Consider the following 24292-nt stretch of genomic DNA (forward strand, 5'->3'; position numbering starts at 1 on the left):
AATTTGACTTTATTCCAATAAAGTTTTAAAGAAATATTTAAATAATTCTTTGAATTTAGAACGTTATCTAGACACACGGCAGTGTGTCCGCCAAGTTCGAGCAAAAAAGGCGACACACCGGCCGTGGGTTATATTACACGAACCATTTCGGGCCAAATTCGACCCCCCTGTAACTCAAAATCTATTTTATTTACGCATATCAAATTTCTAGTATCTGTTGAGACCCCCTCACTTATCTAAAATACAAAATTTCATTAATATACCTATTGTAGGTCTTGAGATATTGACGTCAGAAAATCGCTATTTTTACTATACACTGATTCACTGATTCACTTATTCACTGACTCACTCATCAAAAACCTAGACCACTTCCAATGGTCGTATTGACTTGAAATTTGGCATGGAGGTAGGTCTTTATGTCAAGGTAAAGGGAAAAATCTGAAAATGGCCAAGTGTGAGTCAGTTTCAAAATAATGAAGGTGATTTATACCCGGTGTAAATTTATACCCCTAAGGAACTAAAACGAACTAAATTTATCTACATTTATATAATATATCTTCGAATGGTCGTACCGATCTGAAATTCGTTACAAAGGTTTGTATTTAGTCAAAGTAAAGTAAAAATCTGAAAACGGCCAAGAGTGAGTCACTTTCGAAAATAACGAATGTGTAACTTTGATCTAATATAAGTATGGAGCGAAAATGAATAAATAATAAGTATTAACTTATTTAAGTTGGTACCTACATGTATACCCATATATAGATTATTGATAAATGCGCCCGACACAAGACAAACCTCTGTGTTTGTCTGTCGCGGGAATCAAACCCGCGACGACATACGGCGTGTATAGGCGTCACAATAGGCCACCAATTATAATGCTGGTAGTTAGAATACTTACTTAGGTAACAACTAACTAAAGACGTTGTTGTTTTAACTATTTGTAAGTAGGTACATTTTATATGTGTACGGAGATTATTTATTGTATACGTACAAATTACTTAAAAATTAATTGTAAAATAGGATTATAATATCAACATCAAGATCATATTCGTGCTGCTCGATCGAACCCTAATAAGTATAGTGATACGAGTCCTTCCCCGCCTCGGTGCCTACACTCGTCCGCGCGCGCTCTCATGCCATCCGTCCGCCGCGCTGCCCCCGCTCCTGCGTCGTAAGCGCGGGAGGCGGGGAGTCGACGAGCCCAAGCGTTCGGCAGCCGCGCGTCATACGCGCGAGCGCCCAGATGCTGTCCGGTTGTGTCTCAAAAACGTACCTATAAGTTTGCGATTTGCGAACCTAATTGCTTGATTTGAGTATCTATTGATGTATGCCTACAATTATACTATTACAATAGCTTGGTCTCGTTAATTTATAAGTTGTTCCAAGCAGAATTACCGTATTTTTTCTCAATAAAAACATTGCTTTCTGTATTTTCATTCATACAATTCTTTCATCACAAGTTAATAAATAAGTAAACAGATTCCTACATACACACACCTTACATTCGAATCTAGTGAGGAAGTAAGTATTAAAATGAATCGTACAGTAGAGTTAAAGATTAGCGAATCAGTAATTTTACACCAAATTATTCCTATGCCTCCCGATGGAAGTTGTCTGTTCCATTCAATTGCCTTTTCACTATATAATTGTACTGACCTGCAACGAGCAAGTACCTTGCGTGAGGAAATCGTCGACTATGTCTGTCGAAATTGGGAAGATTTGGCCGCATATACTTGCAAACATAACGGTGAGCCCTACAATTCTGTAGAGGAATATCGTCAAAGCATGCTCCGTCCGACAACTTATGGGGCTGTTTCGGAACTGAAAGCTGCAGGGGATTTATATCCCATAAGGATCGAAGTATACCGTAACGGTGATCTACTTGGGGTATTTGGTGTAGAGGGCCGTCCAATAAAACGCTTCACGGGGATCTATCTTCAGGACATTACGATGTCTGTAAGCCAGTTATGATTATTTCAACCTCTCCTGAAGTCCAGGATGAGATCACAGATCATTCTGAGAACGCAAACACATCGCGAAGAGGACGTCCACGAAAGCAGAAACAAGGCCGGCCCAAAACATCGGAAAAATCTCGTGCCAAGCAACTGCGTGAATCTAGCCAGCGTTACAGGAAAACACATCCTGAGGTTAACCGTATTGCCGTAAAACGTTATACAGACAAGAATCCTGAGGTTCACCAGAGCGCCGTGAAACGTTATACGGAGAAGAATCCCCAGGTAAATCAGAGGGCCGTAAAACGTTATAGGGACAGGAATCCTGAGGTTCAACAGAGCGCCGTGAAACGTTATACGGAGAAGAATCCCCAGGTTAATCAGAGGGCCGTAAAACGTTATAGGGACAGGAATCCTGAGGTTCACCAGAGCGCCGTGAAACGTTATACGGAGAAGAATCCCCAGGTTAATCAGAGGGCCGTAAAACGTTATAGGGACAGGAATCCTGAGGTTCACCAGAGCGCCGTGAAACGTTATACGGACAAAAATCCCCAGGTTAACCGACTTGCCGTAAAGAAGTACGCAAAGAAAAATCCTGAGGTTATTAAAAAGACTGCCAACATTTATCAGGCCAAAAAAAAGTTTGCATTCACAGGTGAAAATGATATTGTAAATAAATTAACAGATAAAATAAAAGACAGGTTGGAAGCAGAAAAAATTGTTAAGTGGGTTCTTCAGCGCCGTAAGAATATGTTAGACAATTACTTTAGAGTTTTCGAGCGAATTCAAACCAAAATTGTCATAAGCATTGAAAAGTTTAAAAATCTACCCCCCGATGCAAAAACAACTGATAAATTTACCGTTCTTGCTGGGGAATCTAAACATCAAAGTACTCAAGAACCATACTATTATGAGAGTTCATATAAATTATTGAATTCAGATAAAACCATTGTACTGAACGAAAAGGGTCAGGCAATGGTCTTCGATTTACATGAAAATAGTAAAGGAAAACATAAATCTTGGTCTTGTGATCCTAAATTGTGTTTGTTGGATGAAGCAGTTCTGAAGAACCTGGAAGAGATTTTTCTGTATTTAATTTCAAAGTCAGCCCAAGACCAATATAGTTTGATATCTACTGAAAACCGCGAATATGTTTCAAGAATTAAAATACTCAACAATATTAAAGCCCATTTCCCTAAATTAAGAACTTTAACAAGAGACCTCTACCAGCTAGCATTTTACTGTAAAAATATGAACACAATAGACTACAACCTAAATGCTGTCAATGAAGAGAAATTAAAAGAATTAGGAATTCCTTTCGATATTAATAATGCTGCTTGTGAAGTGAACTCCGACGAAATAGAGTTAAAAGAAGATTTAATCTTAGAAAAATATAAAAATGCTTACAGTAACCTTAAGAAAAGATCTGCCGATGTTCCAATACACCACTGTATATGCTGCCACAGGTTGCTTTGTTTACGGGAAATGTCGGCTATTAATAGATTAAGGAACCCAATTCAAACTGAGGTATGGCAAATATTGCAGGTGTTTAATAAAGCTCATCTCATACAGCCTAGTCCTTTCATTTGTCATTTGTGTTTGAGCAAAGTTAGAGCCAATGAATTACCATCGATATCTATACTAAACAATTTATATTACAGTGACATACCAGAGCAACTGCGTACTCTCAATAATTTTGAAAAAATGTTAATTCAACGGGCTAAGGCTTTTCAGGTCATTACAAACTTAATACCAGTGGCAAATAAAAATATACCTAACAGACAAATGATTAAAAAAGTTAAAGGAAGGACATTTCATTTGCCACTGCCTTTAGAAACTACCCTTAATAAATTACCTAATCCCGAAGATCCTTTAAATGTAAATCAAGAACTTTATATACTCGTTAGAAGTTGTCCTACAAAAAACAAAATCATGTGGCAAGACTTAGTCTGTATCAATAATATATATAAAGCTTTGGAGTATCTGAAACTCAATAACATTCACTTTGCAAATATTATACTACCGCAAAAACCTGAGCATTTGTTAGTAAATCTTAACCAAGACCTGAATCACGCCATAGAAGTAACTGAAAATTACAAGTCGTCAGAAAACCAAGTGCAATCCTCACTCAAGTGACCGAGGAGAAAGAAAGTATTTACGAGGAATATACTATATATCCTCTAAATGAGAAGAAACAGAATAAAACAGCTACAGCTCTTTACCAAATGCTCAAGGTAAATGCAGCTCCACTTGATAGTCGCAACAAGGATATAGATACTTTATGCTTTCCAGACATATATAATGAAGGGAAATTCGGCCAGTTTTACGCACGTGAAAAGAAAATTACAAGTGCAGAATTCATAAAATCTCGTCTGACTTCGAAAGATCCAAGATTTAGACTTAATCAGCAATACCTATTCTACTTATTGAATGATGCAAATCTGAGACAGTTGAACGCGGGTATATATTATAAATTGAATGTTACCAATCGGAATCAAAAAATTACAGCTCAGGATTACTTAGAACAGTTGCAGAAAGACGAACTTGAAGGAGATTTAATGGCAATTTTCAGTCGATTACGGAATACAGAGCAATACTGGAAAAAGCCCAGAAGTGACGTCGTATGTATGACTCGTCATTATGGACCTGCCACGTGGTTCCTAACAATCAGCCCCTCCGAATGGATGTGGACGGACCTCGCGGATTACATTAAGGAAATAAATGGGCCGGATGTGAAAAAAAAGTCTACAAGCGAGTTGGTAGCTATGGATCCTGTGGCATCATCGAGATTCATCGATATTAAGTTTAAATCAATGTTAGATTTTCTCACATCACCCGAAGCGCCTTTGGGTGAAATAATACACTATTTCTGGCGAAGAGAATACCAAGCAAGGGCTTACAGCACTTTCATCTTATGCTGTGGGTAAAAATGCACCAATACTTCAAGAATCATCGGTTGAGGAAGTAGCTAGTTTCATCAGTAAATATGTTACGTGTGCTCTGCCCAACAAAATGTTTCACCCACACTGCATGAACGAGTTATCAATTACCAAACGCATAAGCATAATTCTTACTGCTTGCGAAAGAAAAAAACCAAATCGGGCTTCATAACTGTATGTAGATTTGGATTCCCACGTCCAGTGACTGAATCGTTAACGATAAAGAATGTGACCGAATCGATTGCTGCAAGAAAAATGTTAAATTTTAACAATAGACTATACAATATACCACGTACGGAGCAGTCGCGATACATCAATGATTACAATCCATCAATTCTCCTTGCCTGGAATGGTAATATGGATTTACAGTACGTCGGTGAAAAAACTGCAGTTTTGAATTATTATATTACAAAATATACCACAAAAGGAGAAAAATCCCACGCCATAGACACTTTCGATAATATAAATTCATCGAAATCTCTCGTCAGCAGGCTTTATAATGTCGGGCTTCGTGCTCTCAACAACAGAGAATGCGGCGCTCTGGAAGCGAGCGATACACTGTTAGGCATATCTTTACATGGAACAGACCCGCAAACCACCATAAGATGGCTGGATGTAAATATAAATCGCAACCGCCGAGTAAAGTCAAAAAAAGAAATTGAGCAGTTAGAATTAGATTCTACTGAATTATTTTTCGAGTCATGGGTAGACAATTACTATCCGCAACGCCCTAATGACTTAGAAAATATGAATTTGTATGACTTTGCTCGATGGTACGATATAAAAACCGCCGCACCTACTTTAGCAACTGTCGCGCAAACTTACAAACTATTATCATCAAACAAATACATAAAAAAACGGCAGCGGCCTTATTTGATAAATCATTATAATTACGATGTGAATAAGTACCCAGAAAAATACTATTTCTCTATCTTACTTATGTTTTATCCGTGGAGAGATCTGGCTGTACTCAAAGCAGGTAAAGCCACTTACACAGAAGCTTTTGACTTCTTAAAAGATCAAATTAAAGATGGTACAAATTATGGACAGTTGCAAACAGAATTCTTGGATAATATAGAGAAAGCATTTGAATTGATTGCAGAGAAAGTAGCAGAGATTGAAGAAAATCGTCAGGAAGAAGATCAGGAAGATAACGGCATTGAAAACCCGCTGGACTTTGTGCCTGTTGAAGCTCAGAACGCCATGGCAGATTTTCGTGATGCAAAAGAGCCAGTGTCAGAAAACGACCTCAAAAATATGATAAAAGGTCTCAACATAGACCAGAAACGAATATTTGACAAAATTTGTAGTAGGTTGAAGGATGATAAAACAGTATTACGTTTATTTGTTAGTGGTACAGGGGGCACAGGAAAAAGTTATCTTATTAATACAGTGAAAAGTTGGGTCAGACTAAATTTAGATAAACTAGTGGCCGTGGCAGCACCTACAGGCATTGCGGCTTTTAATGTAAACGGCCTAACTATACACAGGCTTCTACAACTACCAGTAGAACATGGGAATTGTCCGAAATACACTGCCCTGTCGGACCAAGTCCTAAAAGTTTTAAGGAGTGATTTAAAAGAGGTGATACTGTTAATCATAGACGAGGTATCTATGATATCAAATATTACACTTACATACATACATCTTCGTTTATCAGAAATTTATAATACATTAGATGAAGAAGATGGCTGGTTTGGCAGACTGAATATCATATTATTTGGCGATCTTCTTCAGCTCCCTCCAGTCCGGCAACTTTCTCCATTTGAAGACATTAAAACTAGTGATGTCCAAAAACTGTTGGGCTCCTTAAGCGCACCTAATTTGTGGAAAACACTATTTTCGTATGACGAACTGACAATCAACATGAGACAGAAAAGCGATAAAAATTTCAGTGAAATATTGGAGCGTATAAGATTGGGTGTAGTGACGAATCAAGATATAACCGTTATGTCTAATCGATTGCTGAAGTTAGAATCTGCAAACCAAAACGAGCGGTTGACTGAAATAATAAAATTATTTTCGGAAATGCCTGAAAACACTGTTTGTTTGTTCGCGACTAAAAACATGTGCAATCAATTTAACGATGCAATGTTAAGAAGTATACAACAACCAGAAATAAAATTAAATGCCATAGATGAAATAGACTGCCCGCGTTACCTGAGCAAGCGAGCTAGGGAAGTCTTGAAGAAAAATGAAGATGATTCTTCATTAACAGCCGGACTAGAACATATCATCACTATCAAGATAGGGGCGCGTATAATGCTACGTAGGAATATTGACGTCAGCAAAGGCCTCGTCAACGGATCGATTGGAGTAATTGAAAAAATACTTTGGGACGTCGAGAGCGACAATAAGGCAAGAAAAATTCGAATCAAATTCAACCATAATTTAACTTACGAACTAGAGCGTGTGAAGACTAAGTTCCAGATATTGAGTAATGCATATGTACACAGGGAACAATTCCCTATTTGTCTAGCATACGCAATCACTATCCACAAATCTCAAGGCCTTAGTCTTGACAGTGCCTTGCTTGATATAGGATCATCAATATTCAGCAAAGGACAAGCCTACGTAGCCCTGTCCCGAGTGAAAACTATTAATGGGTTACATCTTATAAACCTAGATCCTAGCCAAATTAAGGCTCAAGAAAGTTCTATTATAGAATATAACCGGCTACGTACATTATACCGCCCTGACTTGTCAAGCTTATCAGTAAACAGAAAACGTGTAAAAAAAATTCAAGATATTGAATGGGCAATGCGCTCTAGCGTGTCGGCCGTACAAGACTGCATACAAAATCACAAAACAAAAAAGCAAACAGTGCCACGCAAACGTAACGTAAAGTAATTTTTCTAGTATAAAGTACATAGTGGAATGAACATAATATTATATGATAACATGTCATGTCAGTCAGTTGGTAAATCTAGTCCATTTAGTTAATCTAGATCATTTCTTTGTAAGAAGCATAGTGTATATTCAAAAATCTGAAAGATAGTATAAATGAGACATTTCCTTAACTAACTCAATCATAAGAAAAAAATAAAATAAACAACCTTACAAAAATAAATGAAATCCCACCCAAAACAAAAATGTGAAAGACTGCCAAGTTCGATAATATGGGAATGCTTCGCCTATAAAAGAAGTGAGATCTGAATAAGTACCAAGTTCCATACACATACCTCAGTTAAAAATAGTTACTTTTTAATGATGATTACTTGGCAAGTTTTAATAGAAAATTAAATACTTGATTCATTGCGTTTAGTAGGTTTATAACAAGGTGTATGAAAACTTGCCAAGTAACATCATTAAAAAGTAACTATTTTTAACTGAGGTATGTGTATGGAACTTGGTACTTATTCAGATCTCACTTCTTTTATAGGCGAAGCATTCCCATATTATCGAACTTGGCAGTCTTTCACATTTTTGTTTTGGGTGGGATATTATTTACCTAAATACATATTTGACTTCTATTATTTCTCCACAGTCTTCAGAAACCTACTATATATTTTCAAATGAAAGTTCTGCCCTATTTATTCGTAGAATTATTGCGGACTGAGATATTTTCGGAATAAAATAATGTTTATTGAGTTTTAACAAAAACCAATGCAGATTGTTAATTCTGAACGCATTCAGTAAGTGACATCTGTTGGTAACTTTTTGACAACATGCAGTATGACAAGACTAAAATGAACACCTCAAATAAGAGGAAAATTACAATGTTTTGTTATTTGGATAAAGTAATGTTAATTTTTTTTTCAATATGTGGAAGTACCATTGACTTTGACGAACCAATAAATTTGGCTGAAGATAAAATAATACAATACTTTTCAATTTTTTGAAATGACTGACTTTTAGATTTTTAGGGAAAACGTAACTTAAGCTAATTCATTAAGGCTAGGCGCTTAGATTATAGATCAATTAACTACAACTAGACATATTTATTCCATGAAAAATAAATCACGAATATCTAGTCTGTCAAATTGATCGTTAACATTCTCCCAAGGAATTTATCAATGAAAATTGGAGAAATGAAAATTGAAGGCGGGTAACACTCGGCAGCTGGCTGTCAAACGTATCGAACGCCCTCGGTTCGCTCGCTGCGATTCACCAGTCGACCGTGCATTAAAATTACTGAGTATTGTTGTGATTGCGTCGGCATCGGCTTCGTGTATGAACTGTGCTTCGAAAATGAATACAGTGTCGTGTTTAGTGGTTAAATAACAATGCCAATTGTAATGTACACTAGTGTTGTGCTGTGAAACCGTTGTTTGGTGCTGTTTAAGATGACCGAGAAAAATAAATCGGAAAAGATGACTAATGCATCGAAACCTGTTCCCATGAAACTTTTTGCGGCTTGGGAAGTGGACAGGACGCCTTCCAACTGCATTCCCAGGTAATGTTGTTGTTGTAAAAGTTAAAAAACTATGATGTTTATGTTAAGTTTGGTGGTGTACATTCCGCCGAATGTCGGGATTTGTATGCCTTTGTATCGGTCGGTGATTGTAACGTACGCTGCGTGTCTGTTCTATTATGTTTATAACGATGTTTTCGTGGGGCGTCGCTCGTAATCGGCTCGCCGGCTTATCGGCGCGATGCCACATAGCTCCGACTAAAATATGTGTACTTAGCTGTTGTAGTATTGGTAGTTCGCGCTGTTCATTTGTTGAGTTTACTTAGAAACAGTGTCAGTTCAATTAGCATAGCTACTTATTGGAATTCTCATGTTCTGTATAGATTTTTATGGTATCACACCAAATCTGTCCTCAACATGGAGGTGATAATAAATTAATAGGATACCAAAGTTTGTGTACATTCTAACTAGATTATCCTATCAATCTCATACTGGACCGGACTCAACTAAAAAAATCCTGACGGGTAACTCTTTTTGTCAGTCAAATCTTGCAAACTATCCTGGATACACTGGATAATGATCCTAACTGATGTAAAACCTTATTTAGGTAAAACAATTGCTATCAATTTACTTTAATAATGTATAATAAATGTATAATTTAATAATAGTAAAGACTTGTTCATGCTTACATACCAAAAAAATATCAGTATTCTATTATCATTCCCGCAAACTCCACATAAACTATGTATTTCAAAACACCAGTAACTTGAATTTAGGATAAAAACAATACTTAAGTAATATTTTACACTAATTACTTACAACAAACTTGGTTATCCTCATTACTTATGTATTGATTTATTATACTAATTATACTCAAAACATCAGACTTTAATAAATTAATTAGCTTATTAACCACTTGTTAAGTGTTAACCATAATCCCACAATAGTCTAGAAAACAATACAATATATGTTTGTTAAAATATTATCGTTTAGTATATAGTTTAATAAGTTTATGTAAAGATGAATTACCTACTATAGATAAACTGATAATACTTTAGTAATTATTTACATAGATATCTACAGTAGACAATATATTACAAATCAAATCTATATATTTACAAATAAAAAAGGAAATATTAAAACTATGCATCAAAAAACTCATACTTAAATAAATACTTAACTTTACTTGTATTGTGAACAGCTCATAGATAAGATAGGGTGCTTAATTAGATATTTTTAAAGTAATTAGTTTGTACTTAACAATATCTGAACAGTAACATAATATCTCATTATCTGTAAATGTTAATTATGTTGTTTATTTATAGGATATAGATTTTTTGTTCCTTCTCAATTATTGTCAGAAAATAATAATAATTAGGTGCTTCATTAATTATCATAAGAGTATTTGTTTTATCTTATACAAGTACAATTATGACTGTGTCCTGTACTATATCATATCATCATGGTACTAAATAGGACAGAGAACCGTTGAAAATTGTGATTTGCAAAATAATTATCTAATTGGAATCACTGATTTTAAGAAGACCACTCTATTTACCACTAGTTATATTAATTTGTTTGCAAATATTTATCAAGGTTACTGACAGGGTACTTATAAGGGTGTTTCTGAAACAATTGGTGAACCTTGGGGGAGGCCTAAGTCTAGCAGGATTCCTTTCAGCAATGCGACGTTACGTAGGACCTCAGCGATCGAATCAATCGTATGTATTGTATTTGAACTATCATATGATATATCGCACATTATGGCCCGCAAAGGACAGCGAATTTCGCCGCCACTTTTTGTGATTGATACGGCCCGCTCGTCGCTGCTGCAGCCCTACGTAATAATAGGGCACACATTTCTCAAATCAATTTAGGTGATGTTGTTTCGAAGTGAAATGGGTGAGGGCGAAATCGCAGGGCAATACAAGGATTTACCTGACCTGCTGCTGTTTCGAATTAACCAAACAATCAATCCCATTTAATCAATCCAGAGTAGGTCCTAAAAAGCTACTGACTCATCTTACCTACGTATAAACAGAGAATACACGTCAATTTAGAGTGGCCACCTTTCGCCGGCACACGCGATCCTGCGCGCGAGTCTCCCTACATTCACACGTCACTAAACCGTAGGAAAGAGTCCCGATATCACGATAATGATTGCTATGTGGGTGTCGACCTCAGGATGTTGTTGATTCACAATAAATTGTCACTGTTTGATTACGTTTTTAACACAAGGCCGGTGGTATTATTCAATTGAAATTTTTATTTCGATCCTTAGACTGTATCCGTGTGTTTGCTTTGTAGTTATGTTCTTCGGTGTTTCTAGGCGTCGGTTCTTCCTATTCAATGGTTACAGGAGAGACCTTGAATTAGAATTAAAAGCGTGTATTTTAGATGTTAAGGAACGATCATTGGTTAAGGGCCATTACCTTTATTATATCAAGACAATAGGAATTTAACTTTACTTGTATGGGGTAAGCCAAAATTCTATATTCAACAGATAAATAGAATATAGGAAACGGCCGTTACAGTCCCGGTGCTAAGAAAACCCACCCCTCCGATGTTGACCCTCGCGTCATCCACACACGTCATGAGGGGTGTTTTCGAACAATGACAATGTGCTTAGGGATGCTTAAGAAACGGGGAAAAAACGTACAACGAATTGACAATAATAAAGGATGACGTTTATGGCAATGAAGGAATTTTCGGAGGATAATAAAAGAAGCGACTAGGTAGTAATAATTTAGAAATTATGTTTTCGGGAAAGTGGTCTGGATTTCTACTTCAAATTCTTTTAATTCATGTAGCTATTAAATTACTTTTAAGACAATATTATTTTCAGTCTTAGCGAAACAGCAACTTTTATCAAACTCGTTTCCTCGTAAGGTCAGCATAACTCACGACCCGGCTCTAATTGAACAAAAAACTAGGAAATAAGGTCTTAGTACGACCAAAAATAGCTTTGTCTAGTAGTACGAGTATTACTGTTAATAGCTGACGTCAGAATTTAGGCGTAAGTAACCGAACACCTACTTCAGAAACGTTGATTTCTCAAGTTTTCATCAAAGAACTAAGTCTCTGAAGTCAGGCACTTGTGCAGTATTTTGACTACCGTGAAGTCACTGCCAGCTGAAGAGGGTAAATTATTTGACAAGAACTTTACAGCTACTTTTTGCGAGGAATTTCGTTTTTGCTACCCATTATAGAAGTGTCGACACAACACCTAAACTAGTGTAAAATAGACTGAATAGACACACATGAGTTAGATAACAATAAATTTATGTAAGTAGCGTTATTATATAATTAAGTGGTATCAGGTGCAACTGCTTATGTAATAATGAGTAAACAAAACTTTCCACGCTTTGGTAGATAACTGGTTTTCAAGTTTAGACCACGTGTTAGAGAAATCAAATATTCTGCTTCCTGTTAGGGGTTTAGAAAGACTAACCGCAGTCCTGGTACACAAAGGGCTCCAGAAAGAACTTATAGTTGACTCAGTAACAGTTTGACACTTCTATTGCTTCACCCACAAACGGAAAGGGTTTTTAGATGATTTCCCAGATACTGAAAAAAGGTTCCTAGGTACCTTTTAGTGTCCATAATATTATCTGAAATATTTTTCAGGCTCTGGGTACATTGTTTGCCGAAGTACCGCTTATCCCCCCTTCTGCGAGGATTATTATCGTCGTCTTTATCAGGCAAAGGTATTAGGCAATGTTCAGCCAAGATGAAACTTTTTCACGAACGCTTGTCCGCGAAATATAAATATTTAAGCCTCCATGTTTCGCTATATGAATGGTGTGTTGTAAACAAGATCGGTTTTAATTATTGTTACGTAACAAATTGAGTGCACAGCTGCTGGGATATGCTTATTACATACCATAGAGTAATTAACCAGTTGCCTAGAGCTTTTTGCTTTGAGAGGTTTTTTGTCTGTTATTCCATATTCAGTAATGGAACGTAATGGTCTGATTGCTTTGTAGCTGGCTGTAAAAGGCGTGTACTCATACTCATCATAGCAGTTGTTGGAACATTTTTCTCAAATCCGTCTTTTTGAATATGGAATGTACTTATATCTTCAAGCGTACTGGCTGTGTGGTCTTGGAAACTTGGTACATCTGTGAGAGCTGTAATATATCGAAGAGAGATTTTTGTTAAGAGTGAGAGCTATGAATCATTACTTGTGCAAATACAAGTTATGCAAATTATTTGAATGTCAACAACAACGCGATAGATATTGGCGCCCCCACGGTGCGCGTTGTATACGTCGTATTGTATGCTCATCAGCCTATTTCACAACTTGATATGCATTCGTGACACATTCTTGTTCAATAGAAACCTTTAAGAGTATTGTCGGTTAATGACCTTTCAATAATTCGATATCAGAGGTTACACTATGTGACTATGATCCTTGAGTTTAAGAACAGAATTGCGTGGTAAGAAAAAACCCTTTATAGGAGTGTTAAATAGAAATAAAATTAAAATAATATTATTTAAATGAATGAGAAACTCTGGTTAATAACGCGGTTATTATTTTCCTTGTAGACACTGATAGCGATGCTAACATTTCAATAACATAGGGTTTTCATGGCGAATGATAACATTTAAAACAAAACAAGCCTTATTTCGATCCCTATAAGTAGGTACTGTGCTTTGTTATACTATGTACTAGGAAAAACTTAAATCACGAACCTTGAACCACCATATTCCATATTTAAAACAAAGAAACATTTGAGCATCGCGCCCCGCGTCTTCACGCGTAATTGATGCGCTCGCGCCGAGGGTGACCACAAGGTCGGCCGCCGAGGTGACACACCAACTGGGTGATCGATTGACTCATTGTGGTCAAAAGACTCGTCATACGACACTTGAGACTATAGACTAGAGAGATTCTGGTACAGCTATAACCAGCTTCCAAATTAACTGTACTCTTTTGTTTAGTATTTTTTACCAACAATTAGCGGTCCTCAGTTTCGCACGGATGCCGTTTTTCGACGCAGATGGCAATTTTAAAGTGTCGCTCTTTCATAAATTGTTCCGTTGTGTAAAACGGTTAAATTAACTTTTGAATTTATTTTTGCTTCTCGTTTAAGTTTTTTTTCGTGAGTTGAGAAATATTATCAACACTTACTGTATTTAAGACTACATATTCAAGTTGATCGTTTTCTCATGATTAGAAAACATAGATGTTTCAAGCTGCTTCCCGTGTCTCGAAGGAACCATTTTCCTTACACGAATAAAATATGGCCTATGCCACTCAGTAGCCAAACGTGCCTTTCCACTAAGTATCTAGTATAAGAATTTAGCAAATCGTTCCAGTAGTTCTAAAGATTAACACTTTCCCACGTTATCATTACCAGTATCATATAATCAACAGAACACAAAAAAAATCACTAAAACAATAAAACTTGCCAAAATATCGCCCGACCTTCAAAAACATCAACAGAAATTACGAACACCTATTTATTATTAGTAAATAAAGGAAAACAGCAATTAACACTAGTATCGAGGTCACGGCTAGCCCAATCGTAATCAGCATAATGTCTAATTACCAAGTTATTGCTTCGTCGCAAGGTTGCAAGCAAGTGCAGCTGTTGCTAAACTGCATATTGCATTTTTAGACGTACGTATTGTATTTATGTATTGTTAGATAAATGCAATATACAATAAAACATGTTTAGCTTTGATTTTACTTTCGCTTTCAATACTTATGTCCAGATCAGTCTATCAAAACGAATTTCATTTATGAGCCTTTGGTCTCCAATTTCTTTTTATCCATTCCTTCCAAATGTTTGAAGACCATTAAACAATTTTCAATACTGGATATCCCATAATCTTGTACCTAAATACCAGTCCCAGTAAGAACCTTCTCCATAACACAAGTTAGTAACAAACGAGATTATATTAATTTGCATACGTTATGTAATTAATATCTAATGCTGTTGAAGCCTGTAAACAATACGAGGAAACTGTAGAAGGTAATACGGGTCTAAGTAAATGCGTCATGAGTCAGGAATACATATTATAAACGTGAATGTTTGGATGTATACATGTTTGTTCGTCTTTCACGCAAAAACCACTGGATAGATTTTGGTCAACTTGGCAGTGATATAGTAAGGTATCTGTCAATTCATGTGAAGCAAGAATATCGTTCCATCAGGACGCAGGTGAAACCGCGAGCGGAAGCCAGTAATAGAATATCTTTTTGTTGAGCCAAACTACTACATACACGTAGAAAAATTAATAGAAAACTACTAAGTTGTAGATGAGGTGTCCTACTTATACATTAGAAAATTTTGCGGATCCTAAATGTCAATGTGGGACCTTCAAATAAATGACTTATCGCAATTGTCCGCGTAACTAACGTCCTGTAATGTGCTGTGCTTCGGACCAAAGACGCTAATGTTTCAACCAGTGTGAAAACAAAAGATTTTGACCAACCAATCATGGTACAGCAATATTCATAAAGCGATGTTATGACCATGACATGCCCAAATATACCATTAAATTAGTAGCTTGACTAAAATGGCTAATCGACGCGTTAAGTGGTTGTCAGTGTCTAAACATAATGGAACTCGTGAATAGAAGAATAATTGTTTTTATTCATAAGTGCTTCATGAACAATGATGATGGGAAGGATGGAAAAACAGCTAAAATATTAAAAGGAAACTAAGAGGACTGTGAACACGATACTCACTTTATAAATAAGGGACGTACTAGTTACGCAATTCCCAAAGAAATACTCCAACAACAATTTGTATCGTTATAAAAGTGAGAACTAAAACTACAGTCAACAAACTTAGCTATGAGCAATCTGATTGATTGAAACAAACAGATAACATGAAGAAAGCTAAACCAGTTGTGTTTACTTTTCTAAGAGCTGTACGTCAGCAATTGGACTTTGGTTGTATTTATCTCATCTATTTTTAAATCACATTCATAGTATTTTCTCTCTACTGAAAGGAATGATTGTTCATACAATAATTCCTCCCATTCATTGCATTGCATTGCATTTCGTTTTGCCAACACCTCGAGTGTGTAATGCTGTAGTGTGTAATGTCCATCAGTATCTGATGTGAAAGTAATTTGATGAAAATCTAATATTATATCGAGTACTTTGAAGTATTTCAGTACAGATTTGTTGAAACAAATATCTCAATTCTTATTTTACAAGTCGACCTTGTTGTTAGTACAATACATGTCCCAAATACCAAGCCATAGTAAGTGCTCATCCGTGACCGAGTCACCGAGTCTAGTTGAGACTGTCATTCAAAACGACGTCCATTATCTCTTCGACGATAATAAATGCCGCCCAAGTTTCAACAGGCAAATACTCGCAAACCTCGAGGATATACTAATGTATTTTCATTTCATAAAGGAAAAGCAATATTAGGGAAATTGTTTAACGTAACAAAGATATTGAGGAAAAGCGGAGCCTTATTATTATTGTACGTCGTAATAAAAATATTGTATTGTTGAATTTCCTTCATCTAATAACCTTTTTCGCGGAATTTCATTTTCGAGGGATATATTTCTTCTCCTGACGTTAATGTTGTTGGCGTAGCATAACTTAACGGTACAATCAGTGTCGAGGGTTCGAAATCATTCGGAAAATCTGTAAAGCATTCGGTTGTCGGTGATTCATCATCCAATATTGATACATCTAACATTTACCAACAAATTGTTGGCAAAAATCTTTCTAGCAAAGTGTTGTATTTCCCAGATGTTGGCCATATGTTTTCTATCGGCTTTCGAATCGTATTTATTAGTAGGCTTCATTGTTTTGCAAGTTGTTATTTAGTTGCGGACACAATAGAGAAGCTTCGGCTCGAGGAGATGTACTAAAACATCTGGTCCTTCGAACACTGTCCTGATCGATCAATAGACAAGTTTTCCAATAGGAACCGTACCAACTGCAATTAGTTCTGGCGGTCTATCAACTATGTTTGTTTGATCTCAAACATTGAAACCGTGTTATATTGCTTCGAATCTTGTTTAATTAACAATATCATACGTCTCAATATCCATATCAAATGTTATAGTTATTACATTGGAACTAATTTTAGGGTATCCAACATTTTAGAACCACCAAAATTGTGTCCTATCCTTTTGTAGCTCTGCAATCCAAAGCACAATTATCCGTAACATCAAAAACACGTGCCAGCCTGGACCAGTCGTGATAGCAATTTGTCGAGCTATATAGAATTACAAACCTGTGTGTAGTGAGTATATTGCGTACCTGTGATACATCGCTGTTCCACTTCTTAACAGCCAGTGCTCACATTACCAACATTAATTGGATACAACGCTTGTAAAACACAATTACTCTGCACTCTCAATTGGCTCGGTAAATCTAAACAGTAATTTCGCGTCGGCCCCATATCTCGATACCGTTAACTGCAATGAGTGTGAACAGCCCAGTCAGATCGCAACACTTTTTGTGAAATGGTCGATGACCCGTCTACATCACGCCCCATCTATCGTGAGGTACTAAATGGCTTTTTACTCCTTAAATCTTTGATCTGAATTTTAGAGTGGAACAAACGCAAAATTCGCTCCTCTAACTTTGAATTTGATAAATGGGTCAGTCTAAACCAAACATTTTTCTTTTATTAAAATTCATGATCTAGATTACTAATGCGTCATGCTTAAGAAATAAGAGCCGTGATATCTGACGATTCCCAGGCGAAGCGTAATGGCTATTCTTAATTTCGGCTCTTTTCTGAGAACTGAAGTAATATCCTTCAATTAGAGAGACTGATGTCTTTTCTGATTTCTCATTAGCCATTGTTAGCATTATTTTATGATAAGAAAGTATCTGAGATTCTAACTGAAACAAAAGCTTGGTGTTCATTCTTAACAGTCCCGCCGGTATCATGATTGAAAGACAAGACCAAAACTTGCAAGTCATTTTCTTATCGAAGTCTAAGTCTAGTTAATACAGGTTTCAAATCAAGACTTTTCGGTGAACAATGGGCGATATTTTTTCCTTAGTTATTGCGGTATTTTTTGCTTGAACGAAACTCGAAATGGCTTTGAAATTAAAATTGTGTAGAGCGTAACAGTTTTCCTAATCTTTGCCAATTTCAAGACTCATTGGTAGAATTACTGTAAATGTTTCCTTTTAAAAGGCATTATTAGAAACTAGAGCAACGATTCCTTAAAAGATTATTACGGTTTCACTATAGATTGAGTTCAGTTCATTTATCAGCATGTTCTTTGTTGAACATTTGATTAACGTCAGTGTCTGACGGCTAATCATTTAAACGTACGGAAGCAATCAATTTGGGGGATATTAGAACGAAAAGTGCCATCAGGGATGGGATAGAATTCTTGTCATTAACTGGAGTTAATCGAATGTCGGAGTCAGTCGGCGTTGATGACTTGACGCTCGACGTGTCACGTTTGCAACTCGACAGTTCACGCCTGATGGCTTCCGAAATTTCAATCAAACCATCTTCAGGTTGATGAATCCTCGTTTTTGATGTTCTTTTGTTACAGGTTCGTCTGTGTTCTTTTATTGTTGCGTGGGTGCTTGTTTCTTCAAACTTAATGATTCATCAATAACTGAGTAATGGTACTGAATCATCTTATTTGTCGCGATTTAAAAACATACTAATAAGCCGTGTGCAACAGTCATGCGCAGTTTATTGATTGGTGTTTTTTGTCCAAAGATTTGAATAAAAAATATCAACAATGCTTCTTCTTAAAATCAATGTTGCACAAACAGGTTGGGATGGTAACTCGGGGTTTCTTGCTTGTTTTTATTTTGTGAATGACCCCTTACTTGCCCACAAGCAAACCGTCTTCACTGTCAATCATATATGCCTGTAAATAAAGCATCATTCATTTTTACAAACAGTAAATCATTTGCTGCCACATCTTTTTTGGTACTTGAAACTTTTTATGTGATTCTAATGTTCCATCGTTACTATCTTATTATATTTTAAAGTTTCATCTTCCATTTGCCTTCGCAACCTAACAGCTGGTACCATTACCCGTTTAAAAGTCGCAGTTTAAGTCTGACACAATAATTTTATTTTTCACAACCGACTCTTTGTCCCCGCCACAACGAACTGTAGAGCAATTTGTTGATGTCACAACATTGCCTACTCCTCTATTATTTACTTCAGGTAATTTTCTTTTCGTGCCACATCCGAAAACATTGTGAAACCGGTTTTGTACCTTGATGTGATTCTGCAACGCCGCGAATGAGTGTTCCGTGCCTTTGTCGTTAACTGTTCCCTTAATAGTTAACTGTTTGTCTTGATTAATGTTGGTTCTGTTCAAAGCAACTGTAATTTCGCGAGTCAGTTATATTTCTGAAGCTTATTATTTTGCGAGGTCTTTATTTGGTCTGATGTGCGTTTAGTACAGAGGTTTGGTATCATTATTTCCATAGTTATAATTACTAACGCTTTTATGGTTAAATAGCCTAAAATGACCTCCTCTACTTTTCGTAGGTCCTCGAAATGATGATGATCAACAAAGTATTTGCGAAACTACTACACTAAAATAAACAAAAGATTGCATGTATTAATAAATGCAATGCCCAAAACTTGATGAATCAACAGGGCTTAATGTATGCAACAATGTTTTATAAATCATACAAAGGTCAATACATTGTGTTAATTGTCGGAGGTGGCTGCTAATGACCGTGACTCAAAGTGATAGTTTATTCAACTCTGACATTGTTGGACCGATGTTTTATGCGATTGTCGTGCGTGCATGTAATGCGATAGACGTGCGATTAGTCGCATTGATTGCGTTGAGGCTGCCTTTAAATAATTGCTGATATCATTGATACACCTTAATTGTTATAATGATGATAATTATAATAGTACATACTTTGTATTTATGATATTTTCATAAATAAGTAGTGAGTACTTTAATGTCTTACTGAGGGACACCCTAGCAAAGGTCTTAATGAAATAAAAAAAGAAGCTATTTATTAATAATCATATTATAACAATAAAAACCTTGTTGGCTCGATTGATATTACTACAAATATCTCCAAAGAACATAGGTTAGATGTAATAAATAAACTGAAGACATTTCAAAGTGCCGATTGGAGCTACCGTTGACAAATGGCTGGACATTAAAATCGTATCTATAGGAAGCCCACTTAAGGGCCTATTCACATCAACGTTCTACAAATGTAATCGCAGCGCGGTTTTTGTGACGTCTGCGCTGCACTTGTGTAGCGTTGCAAACGCGTCGTCTACGCAACCTGTTCGAACGCTTTCGATGGATCGCTAGTGTGTAACAGCCTTAATGCGCGAACAATGGATGATTCCGACAATTCCGTGAGCATTGTCACTTGTTATTTGTGGACTGTCGCCATGCTTCCTGTTAACACATTGTTTTGGTGCCATTAACATAATATTAAGTGTTTTTAATATTTCATGAGTGTTTTTATAATTTTACACTGTTCTGTACTGTGGTAGCATAATATTTTTACTCTACTGCCAAGAAGGGTTATGTTTTTCACTTGTTTCTTTTATGAATATCTAAGATGGCGTTCAACTGTCACTGTCAATCTTTCAAACATAAACATTGTTTGAGTTACCATCATTTACTACTCGAGTCATTGTGCTAACGTAGTCATAATATCGTAACAATTACGAAATAACATTGAACGGACGTGCAAGTTTAAACAATAGTAATGTAAGCACGACATATGACGCCATAAGTGAATTTCCTAGTTGTATATGAAGTAGTTATGTAAAGCAATCTGGTACTTACTTATTAAGCCTAATACATGGTAAATCACGGTAAATGTTCTTTTAATAACCAATGTTTGGGGCTGTGTCTTTCTTTGTACTGTTTCCAATAATCTCAGTGTCCTTACTTGGCCAAGATATCTAAGCAAAAGTTTCCCTTCAGCAAAATTTTAAAAATCTTAAGTTATGTGTTTCATCTGGTCAAACAGCTTCAATAAACGCTTAAAATTGAAACAGAAACTTGTTGACCTGCTCTAAAATTGGCCCCAAAGCCAGGTCTCCCAAAAGCAGCTAATCTAATATAAACTGTCCCATATTCCTTTTCCGAATAACACGAAAATAAACTTGTTGTAACCAAGTTAAAAGTTGCATCGAAGTGAAAATTAGACAACTTTATTTTCTGAACGCGGACTGTTGGTGAAATCGACCACGATGACTATCTTCGTAATGTCTAGATCTTGAATTGCAAGTTTCTAAACTTGATTGCATTGCTTCTTTACGTTGGTTATTTTTAAAAAAGCTGCTTCTATCTAGAACGTGTACTTTGGCTAGAATCTTTTAGGACCTTTCTCCGAAGGACGTATTTGTAAGTAGGTCAATTCAAGTCACGTAAAGAAGGAAAGGAAAGACAGATAAAGTTTCCATTAATTGTGCGTTACGACGTAAAGGATCCTTTGTTTCCATTACAAAGACCAGACTTAAATATACCGGCTAGCTTATTCCAATGTAAACGAATAACGGCTTTTTGCTCCATTCTTTTTTTAACATTCAGGACTTGATACGGTATGCTACTTCATCTAAATAAGGAAGTATCTGGTAATGCGACTCGTTTTTTCAAGGGAGACAAGAAAGATCATGTGAAAGTACTTGAGCCTTGTATATTCGTCATTATGCGATCGAACTTAATACCCAGTTGCATAATTACGAAAGCTTTCAACCGAAAATGACAACACAATAGAAGATTAAATTCATTGTGCGTCCGTTATGCAGTTTTTGATACCTTCACTTTCCCTCTCAATCAGAACCTACTCTGTTCGTATAAGGTATTATGAAAGTTATGTCTTGGAATTATCCAATGAAAGTAAATTGGAAATGGCCTTATAAGTCTTACAACGATTGTTCATTTGTCTTTGAAAGCTTATCGAGTCAAATGAATACTTTAAGTGTTATAATAATATGTAACCCTAGAACACTAGGGTTACATATTATTGCAAAGAGATCGTTTCAGTATTCGATTATTCATTATGATCTGTCAATCGATACATTGTAATTAATCCGATATAATTTGGAACTTACTGATTAATCCTGACACCTGAAGCGTAATTCCCACAGCGAATTCGACAGTCAAAGGCTTCATTACTAATTCCAGCCGAAGTGAGGCTTTCGCTAACTCCCTTGATTATTTGTTGGCTAAGTTTTCGCCTCAATAAAGTTTCTTCGCAACCAAATTGCCATTTAGTATTAAAACTTAGTTGTCCTTTTTAGTGAAAGCAGGAAAGTTTTGGCTACCATTTTTCGGACTAGTCTCCCGACGAAAGTTTCGGGTGACTTTGAAAGGTTTTTACTTTCTGAAGCCGTGAGAAAATGTTATATTGCCTACGTTTCTTGACTTATTTAACCGTTGACGATGTTTGTATTAATCAGTTTGCTAAAGCCTTCGCGATTAGCAATAATATTACAATTTCTATATAGCTATGCTACGTTAGCTCACAATTATCGATTCATGTAGAATAAGTACTTGTAGAACAAGCTAGCTACTGACAGAAAGGTACATCAGAGCTATTTGGATTCGATTTCCGCTAGTTGATTGTGTTAATAGAATCGCAAAATTGTGTTTGTCTACCTTCTTATTCCTTATGGAACGAGAAGTGAAGTAACGTTTGGGTTTCATTCAAACGGTTGAAACACAAATGTCTTTTAAATGTGTTCCAAGACAATGAAATTTGTTTCCCATTTTGTCGTCAGCTAATTTAAGCAAGAAAAATAGTCTTTGAAAATGCAGAAGCATTCCTAACATCTTCGATTAAACATGTGGTGTTAATTTGCCACGTCAGGACGATAGCTTTTATTTTAAAGTTCAAAGTCAAAGATGAACGATGAAACGCAACCTGTGTAAACAGTTATTATTCTAAACATTAGTTGTATTATTGATACAGCCGGAAAGCGGCTTTCCTGTGGTGCACACGTTCTTGTAGATAAACAAGACCTGTGTGTCTGTTGTCTGTTCTCAGCAGTGTTATCCTTAGCTTCGGTATGATATTTATTTATTCTTCGAATCATTGTTATAATTTTATTTCATAATATCTATCGCTTAACTGATCATCGACCGCAACTCAGCGGTATTTTTTGCCGTATCAACAATCCAGTGGTTGGTTTCTGCGTAACATAACGACTTCCAAACTTTTTTCATCTACAAATGTTATACGCTCAATCGAGTATCATTAATCACTAGTAACATCTAATACAGGTAGGGATTCTTACTACATACTCATACGATTATCTGTATGAGATGTTGAAGATTATGTCCTGACGATCCTAAGAATTATTTGAGTCACGTAGCCGAGGGCTAGATCATTCTCGATGCTCCGCTGTCTATAGATTTTTTTTGCGACGTAAATCCTCTATATAAAGCGCGATGTATCTTAATAGATATTTGTTTCAGTATTTATTTAATGTAACCTACCCTGATTTTAATTCCATGGTTGCCATAACCAAAACTAGAACAATGTGTCCTAGCGTGTGTATCAGATCAATCCCCACCTTACTTCACCTTGACATAATTATCGTTTTCCAAACCAAACCGCGCATTCAACCTTAGCTGTCAATCTAGAAAACGCAAACCTTCAAGTCTATTGAAACGCCTCTTCAAAGGGACTTGAGCGGTTAACACTTTGAGTAAACGCACTCGTTCTAGTACGGTAACGTTTACGTAAGCGTGTGCGTTCGGTTTACGTAACGTGCTAGTTCGGACAATGACCGTGGCTACTGGAAGGTTGAAATGCTGTCGATGAAAGACGATACTAATTCGTACTTCGATATCGATACCCAAGAAAGAATACAATTCGATGTTTATGTTGATGACATCATTATAATACCATTATAGATTGTCTGGCCAAATATGTCTTCTTCTTTTTGAGGTTATCTCTCAGTTTCCATTAAGATATTGCTCAAATCTATAACGTGTGTTTTATGGCGTAATAGTGGCTTCATGGTCAATATTAAGAGTAATGTCGATAAGGTTCCAGAAATGGGTCAGGTTAGTTCAGAGTGCAAAATTTTACTTCAAATACAAAGCTGGTTGGCTGCATTCAATATAAATTC

At 36.2% G+C, this 24292-nt stretch overlaps 1 protein-coding gene across 7 annotated transcripts in view; it reads left to right on the top strand.

Moving 5' to 3' along the window:
- Nucleotides 1-8940: 8940 nt before the first annotated feature.
- LOC110381021 (phosphofurin acidic cluster sorting protein 1) overlaps nucleotides 8941-24292 on the top strand; it is a 119546-nt gene continuing 104194 nt past the window's right edge. For all 7 annotated transcript variants that reach the window (XM_064039915.1, XM_064039916.1, XM_064039917.1 and 4 more), the window contains exon 1: nucleotides 8941-9287. In XM_064039915.1, coding sequence (XP_063895985.1) covers nucleotides 9178-9287 — 110 coding nt within the window. In that variant the 5' untranslated portion in view covers nucleotides 8941-9177. The remainder of the gene's footprint in view (nucleotides 9288-24292) is intronic.

This window comes from Helicoverpa armigera, chromosome 20 (genome assembly GCF_030705265.1).
Source record: "Helicoverpa armigera isolate CAAS_96S chromosome 20, ASM3070526v1, whole genome shotgun sequence".
NCBI classification, from domain to species: domain Eukaryota; kingdom Metazoa; phylum Arthropoda; class Insecta; order Lepidoptera; family Noctuidae; genus Helicoverpa; species Helicoverpa armigera.